Here is an 8,491-nt window from a genome sequence, read left to right as displayed (position 1 = left end):
CAATCTGTTTTGAGACCGTCGTGTACCTAAGGGAAAGATTTTGATCGTATGGAAACAAATTTAAAAATTAATAAACAAACTTTATTCAAATTTCGCATTTCCAGATTTTACTCATTTGTACGAAATATCTTTTGCGGTATACATTCATAATTTTAGCTTTCGGATCTTTTTTGCTCTATTAAGTTTTCGTAATAAATCTGCCTCTTTGTTCGGCAGGACACGTCGAAAAATTCTTTCGGTGAAGTTAATACCGTTACTTAGAAACAGAGCAAATTAGTGTTAAAGTTTATTTTTTTCGAGGTCCCCTTTTTAAAAAGCAATAAGATATTATCCGCAGAAAATTTCTCGAAGCTACGTATTGCTTTCGAGGAATATTTGGTTGTTTTGGGGTTTCGTAACCGACCGATCCTTGGGTGATGCAGAACAGCGAAACTTCAGAAAACGAGAAGCGTCAATACTGGAGTGCATTCAAATTATGAGTGAAATCTAGTAGCGTTAGGTTGAAGATATCTACAGCTCCGCTCGTCGATCATTTCAATTTTTCTGGTACTTGGCAGTGATATATTGCTGTTCCGTTTTCAGGAAGAAGTACGAGAAAGTATATTTTTGATGCGTTAAATTCAACAACGAACGTGGCCGTAACTTGAATGGGTTTTGAAACACAGTCATGGTTGTAAAGAGATCAACTCACAGGATCTTCGGAAAAGTAATATTTTGGATTCTTTTCGTTTCAGCGGGAGTATTAATTATCTTTAACATGGTATTTTTTCTTCAAACTGCCTCTGAACTCGCTCTCTTAACGAGCTCTGAGCAAGATAAAACGACATTGACTTCGGCGTCTAACAAGGGACGAACACAAGGTGATGAGCTTGATTTAAAAGGTATTCTCTTTATTACATCATATAAACATGTTATTTTCTCATAAAATTACAGATTAAGATATCTTAGATCTGCACTTTTTAATTCTTTTAGAATCAAATTCAGGATACTACAAATAATTCCGTCGACAAATTCCTAATTTTTTGGCATGAGAATAATATTCAAATGGCCATGCAAAATTTGCAATCGGAAATAATCAGGGGTTGCTAAACTTGCAAGATAATTTCATCGCTTTGATTGGAAAGAGCAAGGATAACATTTTCTTATTCTGCATATTACGTATCAATGTTTTGCTTATGCTCTAAAGAGACAAACGTCATGAACCATGGATTTATTCTTTGTGGGCCATCTTGCGCATGCCTAGTGAAAAGAAGGATGGCTATTTTGTACGCACAATTACTTGCTGAGGTTAGTGGTGTCTTTTAAGTTGTACTTACTCTTCATTTTGTAGAAGGCAATTTCTTGGAATTAGCAGTGTTGTCCAGTAAGGAAAATGTCACGTTGACCATAAACGGACAGAGCGTGAGTATTGAAATTTAATTCAAAATATTTTTTACCGACCTCCAACAATACACCTCTGTTAAATTTTGACCAGTGTGGGGTGGGAGGGGGGGGGTGAAAAGGTTAATGCGTGATGCAAACCAATTTCTAATCCCTCGGGGCTTTGTTTTGTTTTGTTTCTTTCGACCTTAAGATTAGTACTTCAGATGCTTAACCACTAAGCCATACGAAAGTTGTGGTAGGCCAGGCCGTTAAACTAGGTCCATGGTGCCAAACTTGTTACATACAGCTAAGATAAGAATGTCGATGTGATGCTTCTTCTCCATGGTTATATGGCTGAATTTCTTTTTTACCCAGCTGGTAAGGTTGTATATGGATAGCTTGGAAAATACTTTATATTTAGGAGATGGGGGACCTCAAATGTGGGAGTAAGGGTGGTAGATACTCTTTCTCGACAACAGAAAAATACTTTATAAATTTTTGTCCACCATTTAACTTGGAAAGGTTTGATAACTTTTCGAAACATTTCATCAGGAAGGCGAGTCAGCTTAATTACCGTTTTAATGCACTTTCTATTGACAGAGGTGGGACACATCCGAAATGTTAATAAGAGGATTGAACGTAGTAGTCTTAAATGAAGTGACAGGCATTGTGATGTCATCACGATGGTTTGATACTTATGAATCTGACGCGGACAGCGGTTTTCTCATTGAATATCTGAAAGGCCTGAGAGATGGTAGAATCGTCTGCTTTGCTATAAAGGTAATTGAATTTTTACATATTCATGTATTAAGGAGACGTCGCCCAAAAGAACAGTGTTTTGGACCACGAGACGAACGGAATGGGTTTGAGTCCTCACTGTAACCTGACTTTATTTATTCAAAGTTACGTTAGCACAGTACCCTTGGAACTTTTCACCGGTTGATTGAAATATTGGCTGGATGTTTGTTGTTGTCGTTGTTGTTATTGTTATTTTTCCCATGAAGCCGTGCAATAACTTCGCGATGTTCAGACGGAACTGACGAGCCAGGTTGTTGGTGTTTCTTTTTTCTTTAACTCTTATATACTATATTTTCCTGTCCGAGTACAGGGTGCCACTTTTACAAATTTAAAAGAGCGCTCCCCATTTTGATTACCATCATCTATTCAACCACGCCTTTGCAATTCAAGAACTTTGACAGTCAAGATATTCAAACCACGACAGTCAAATGTTCGATCATATCAACCAAAAAAGATATCTTCCATTTTTAACCACTAAAGCACTAAAGGTTCGTAATATGTTAGCGAGGGTCCGTTTGAAAAAAAAAAAACACAAGTTTTCAACCGATAGAGAACTTTCCCAGTATCATGCAAACTAAAGAGATCGGTCAATATTTATCATGTGGGGGGGGGGGGAAGAGAATCGGGGGAGTCCCCCCTTAATACTCTGTTGGCCACAACTGATTCCCACTCCGTTTCCAAAGCGATAGATAATGAATGGTGCCTAATCTTATACCTCTCCCACGAATCAGGACGAAGCCATTGCCCGATTGTCCGAAGACGCTATCAGTTTCTTGTCAAGTTATGGCAGTTCCTTCATAAAAAAGTTGAGGTTTCGCTCCACGTGGGCCTTTGTTGTGTCTGTGACGAAAAATCAGCGCATCGTGCACGCAGAGAGCTATCAGAACCCTACTGATTCTAACAAGTGGGCAAGTCCGATAAAAATACGAACCCTGATAAAACTGAAATCTAAACATGTCGTCCAGTGTCAATGGGAAGACACCAGAGCAAATAGACGGAGGATGGAATTCTGTGGAAAGTTTGAAGGCTACGGAAACGTTTGCAGATGTAAGTTTTGTTGTTTAACCTTGGGTTTATTTTCCTGATTTCATTTTAATTAATAAATTTTCGAACATAAATTTTGAGATCCACGTAGGATAACTTAAACTGACTTATGTGGAGTAAAATTCATCACATCGTTTCCGCGAAGGAAAGCATTTGACCTTCTATTTGATCTGTAATGTGACAGTTACTTCGTAATCCACTGGCCAGAACAAAATGCTCGCAATGCAAAGCCGAATGAATTTGAAACACCACGGAAAGAACACAAGATGCCTCACTCGGGCCCAGGTTACTCTCCTTTCCCCCACCCTTTTTTCCGCCACAGTAATTTATCCTCTTGATAACACAATTGCATCTATACTTGATCTACGTTCAGGTGAAAATCCTGTTCCTCTGGAAATCGACCCACCCGCGTTCCCAGATGGGAGCCGCTTCAAGCTCCCTATAGCGATCATGGCCAGCAATAGGCCAAGCTACCTATTGCGCATGCTTTTAGGCATGCAAAAGGTCCATGGACTGGACACAAGTATGATGACAGTGTTCATAGATGGTTTTTGGCCGGAACCTGCTTCCATTACCAGGCTCCTTGGTGTCAACCTTGAGCAACACGCTGGAGTCAGCCGGCGGAACGCCAGAATTTGTCAGGTACAATAAATCGATATCAGTTGGGGAATTGATGTTTACTTTCACAGCAGTCTTTTCCGTGATATTTATGCTTAAAAGCGTCACTGAGGCAGGTTCTGCTTGGTATAAAAGATACAATATCGACGCAAAACGATAGAAAAAAGAAGGACAAAATAATGACGAAAACAATGAAAAGAATAGTTTAATCCGTGTTTCATCGTGACGTGTCCTGTGTCTTTTACACTTAGAAGGAGCTTCGTGGTGCGCCAAAGTCCTTATGGGATTAGGGCGAGGAAACACCTGACACATGATTATTACAAACGATTCATTTTTTAGTTTAAATAAAGTGTCTTTTTTAGCATTACAAGAAATCCATCGTTGACTCCTTCGACAAGCATCCTGATGCTAGCTTCTTATTGATACTGGAGGAAGATCTCGACGTGTCTGTGGACATTCTGAGCTACTTTAAACAGCTTCTCCCCGTCTATGAGAACGATGAAAGTGTTTATTGTATATCAGCTTGGAACGATCAGGTAAGAAAGCAAAAAACACACAAGGGGGGGGGGGGGGGGACTCGTTCGTTAGGACAGTTGAATGAATGTCAGTATTTGAACGACTGCGCACCTACCCTCCCCTGGCCTAACCCAACAACAATCAACAGATAACAAAGTAAGGGTTAATATTGACTAGGAGAGGGGTAGATGTGCAGTTAGTCAGACACTAACATTGATCCAAACAGTTAAAGCGATTCGATTTACCTGACTGTGTTGTGAATTGGGGTAAATAAATAGGTTGTCTAGGCGTTTATGTGTCGACTGGGCATTTTCGAATGTCAGAACAAGTGAGTGACATCGAGCTAAAAGAAAAGCCCAGTTATCACAGGATATGAACCATTTTTTTATCAGCCTTCAACGATATCGCCGCTAAAACGGAATCAGCTACGAGTTTAAAATACATCTTAAAAAAGTTAACGAGAAAAATAACGTATTTTTATCAGCAATTTCTTAGACTCAACGTAGGTGAATAGATCGATCAAAGTAATTTCTGTCCAAGATTAATTATGTTAGGCTCTAGAAGCTAGGAGACCATATATCTTATATCATTCTGGCGCTAGCACTGTGAGAAGAAAGGTTTAATTCTGCCATTTGTTATATAGAACGATTTTAGTGCGACTTTGTGGTACAAGTTGTGTGTTCAACAATAATTAGGAAATGGAGATTATCTACCGCCGGAGGGGGGAGGAAGAAGTGGAATTTTGGTTGCGTCGCGATCAAATCTACTTGATCCCCCTTGAGGCTCTGTAATATTTTATGATCCTTCCCCCCCTCCCCTTTCGTCAGCAGTTAATTAGCAGTCTATGTTCTACAGTCCACCTTCGTACTCTGTTTGCGACGACTTTTCCCCTCCCTTCGCCCCGAAAACCATGTGATTCCTTCCTTAGTCCTCTGTCGTTCTCCCCACCCCCTCTCTTCCCCCCCCCCTTAGTTGATAAAGGGGAAAGAGGGTATAATGCCCGGGTGATCAGTGTAATGTTTTGTTTTAGGGATATGATCATCTCTGTAATGACCCCGCCATGACGTACAGAGTGGACACTATGCCGGGCCTGGGATGGTGAGTGGTTCGAGAGAAAAAAAAAATATTAAATGGCCCTCTCACTATCTCCAGCTCGTTCACTATCTTTCAAAACCTTTTTTCGACAGACTTCTAGTATGATAAATCGCTTTGATATCAGATCATAATTGATTGGTATCAGATGAAGAAAAATTTCCAATTATGCTGAGGCGGAGAATAGTTTCGCAGAATTTGCCTTAGAGGGAGGTTCCGCACCAGCTGGGTCAACAATCTTGGACCGTACACTTTTGCTTAAAGTAAGGTTCAAGGGGGAGAGGCAGTGATACGTTGGTTATAAGGGAGGGGATTTTAATGAGTAGAATCTGCAGGGTACATGCCACTCAATATTACACTTGGATTCCTGGTTCCAGGGTGTTGAGTCGTAAGCTTTTTAAAAACGAACTGGAGGAGAAATGGCCAAGACCTGAGGACTTTGTGGACTGGGACATATGGATGCGGGGTAACCACAACAGGAAAGGTCGAGAATGTATCATCCCTGACATTTCACGAACATATCATTTCGGCGGCAAGGGGCTGAACGTGGGTGGTCATATGCAGGCTCGGTATTTTGCAAAACACTCCCTGAATACAAAACCAAATGTAAAGCTGGATGTTGATAAAATGTACAAAGAAAACTACGAGAAGGAGATCAACCAACTTCTGAGGTGAGCTGTCTCATCTGCCTCTGTTGAGCATTTGTTTAATCAGCCTCGGTTCCAATGCTTTCCCCACGTAAATCGGGAAAAGTCCTGGAAACGAGGTTACTGTCTAATGTCTCTGTTTTGTTTGATTCCATTCTTTGAAACCTTTTACGCCTAAAAGTAACGATCCTCCTTGCTCTGTCTTTAAATAATTTGTTGGTTTAGGGTAGACACAACTTTCTTTTCTGTTCTTATCGCCCGGAGGGGGTAGGAGTATTTAGGGGGAATTGCATGGTCTACTAATCTCGTACCCAGATCCCACCGTTTAGCGGTAACTGAATGCAGGAACTCAAAACTGCTTGGCCGTGGAAGGTCTGGTTACGAGACTGATGGTTTTCAGGAGGATTGGAAGGGCAACAAACTTGGTGAACTGGTTGAGTAATGTGCTCGTAACAATGCCAACATCGCGTTTAGCTTATTAACTTTTGATGGTTTCTATGTGGAGAAGAGCGGATTAGTCGGAGGAAACCCTGGGAACCAAAAAAATAGAGCTAATCACACGCTGAACCAACAGGCGATGTTAGGTTCTATTATCGACCCTGGGAAAAAGCTATAGGAGACGAGTTCTTTCACAAAATCCTAATATCTCCTTTCACTTAAAATATGAATTGACAAAAATGATCATCACTCCATTGTTTGTTTTTTTGGTTGTCCTTTTTTTAGCAAAGCTAAGGTTTTGGACCACACGGAGACGCCGTGCACAAGATTCAGAAACTTTGTTCCTGACACTAAAGGCGAATTGTACGTGTTTTACATAAGAATGGAGGAAACTTTCGATCACAAGACCTGGAAAAACATCGCTACTTGTCTGAAAATGTGGGATTTAGACGCGAGAGGATATCATCATGGCTTATGGAGGTTTTGGGTCAAGAAAAACCACGTGATAGTCGTGGGATGCCCAGCATCAATTTACTGCTCGCACAAACCGAAGGATTTAAAGCCTATTTATATTCCTGAGAGAGTGGAGCCACCAGAAGATGAATATGATTCATAGAGCGCTTTTCGATTGAGTGTCGTGAAAACAGAGCCGAGTTAATCACAACAGTTAATCAAAAGGAAGAAAAGTACCTTTAAGAGCCAATCAGAAGAAAGATAAGTTCCTTTAGGAGCCAATCAGAAGAAAGATAAGAACCTTTAAGAGCCAATGAGAATGAGAAGTAAAACCTACCAAATTTCCTCTGACGCAAGAAAACACAGTCAATCGAGTTTTGCATCTGATTGGTTGAGAGAGTGGCATGAGTTTTCTTGACCAATCACGAGGCGAAAAGAAACAAATCCCTGATAACTTTCGACACTCGATCAAAAATTGCTCTTACTAATAAGGAAAAAAATATATAATATATCACTAATTTTTATCAAATTAAATCGAGAGATTTTTACGTGCTATAACTTCATATCTCTTTTTTAAAATGTTCTTTGAAGGGAAATTGTATGGAAAAGCGATTAGCCAATCACAGGCTGCGAACTCATTCGTTCCCAGACTTTTCTCTTCGCCCGTCTGTCTGATCCTACTTGCATACGAAAGAACATGTTTTTTTGGATCGTTAAAGCTATCAAAAAATTCAAAAGTTCATACCCAAGAACGGATTTATTTTTAAGGCGTAGCCTGTATCTAGGAGGCATCTTCATAAAGAATCTATCCGATGAGAAACTTGAACTTTCAGAAGCAGTTACCCGTTTTTTTGTCAATTTCATTCCCAAGGTCCTCTCTTTTCATCTCTCGAAAAAGATGTTTCTTAGAGAAGGAGAGAGGACCCTGGAAGTGAGGTTGCTTTTTGTCTCCGGGATTTAAAGAATATCAAAAGCCCTCAGCGTGGCAGTTACGCCGGGAAGACTGAAACAATAGCGTGATGGCTTCTGCGTCTAGGATATTTGCAAGTTATAAACCAGATAAAACAAAGATATATTGACAACAAAATGGCGTCATTTCAGAATTAGCATCAAAAGCCTTTTTGCGGATGCTCGTGACTTCCCGTCAGTCATGATCTTGATACACAAATTGCTAGTGGCTTGGACTCAGACAAGTCTTTTTATAGTTTACTTTTAGAGTTTACGTTTAGAGCTTATGTTTCATTGAAATTGATGTTCAAAGCTTGATCTCAGCAGAAATGATCTTCTCCTCCACGTTTTTTCTCGTTCGGCATTTCCTCATTCGCTCGCCCTTTTCGTGCGAAATCTCACAGTTATACCGTATTACGAGTCAAGCTCGAGTCACTAGTCAGCGCATCACTTTGTAGCTATGAGCCAGTACAGAATTAAAATTTACGCTTAAAACTTTGTGTTCTTGCATTCCTGGTGCATCATTTTGACACAGAAATCAAACCCCCTGCCCCCCTACCCCCCCCCCCAAATAT

At 40.3% G+C, this 8,491-nt stretch overlaps 1 protein-coding gene across 2 annotated transcripts; it reads left to right on the top strand.

Annotated features, from left to right (window-relative positions):
* Positions 1-275: 275 nt before the first annotated feature.
* LOC113666756 (protein O-linked-mannose beta-1,2-N-acetylglucosaminyltransferase 1) lies at positions 276-8,408 on the top strand. Of its 2 annotated transcripts, none has more exons than XM_027182544.2 (9): positions 276-860; positions 1,331-1,401; positions 1,963-2,142; positions 2,892-3,207; positions 3,578-3,846; positions 4,185-4,358; positions 5,369-5,436; positions 5,808-6,101; positions 6,801-8,408. In XM_027182544.2, exons 1-9 carry the CDS (start codon positions 668-670, stop codon positions 7,129-7,131), a joined length of 1,896 nt encoding a protein of 631 aa, XP_027038345.2. In that variant the 5' UTR covers positions 276-667; the 3' UTR covers positions 7,132-8,408. The 2 variants fall into 2 exon arrangements, with proteins under 2 accessions (XP_027038345.2, XP_027038344.2); XM_027182543.2 differs by having other exon boundaries at positions 276-881.
* The last annotated feature ends 83 nt before the right edge of the window (positions 8,409-8,491 follow it).

Source organism: Pocillopora damicornis, chromosome 14, assembly GCF_964200805.1.
Source record: "Pocillopora damicornis chromosome 14, jaPocDami1.2, whole genome shotgun sequence".
Taxonomy (NCBI): domain Eukaryota; kingdom Metazoa; phylum Cnidaria; class Anthozoa; order Scleractinia; family Pocilloporidae; genus Pocillopora; species Pocillopora damicornis.
This window is presented reverse-complemented; position numbering and strand designations above follow the sequence as displayed.

What these genes read in the sequence shown, in the direction of transcription:
- LOC113666756 (XM_027182543.2), top strand. Translation starts at nt 668, where the DNA reads ATGGTTGTAAAGAGATCAACTCACAGGATCTTCGGAAAAGTAATATTT. An exon ending in TCGTCTGCTTTGCTATAAAG is followed by an intron (nt 2,143 to 2,891) that starts GTAATTGAATTT and finishes CCCACGAATCAG; the next exon opens with GACGAAGCCATTGCCCGATT. An exon ending in TATCAGCTTGGAACGATCAG is followed by an intron (nt 4,359 to 5,368) that starts GTAAGAAAGCAA and finishes GTTTTGTTTTAG; the next exon opens with GGATATGATCATCTCTGTAA.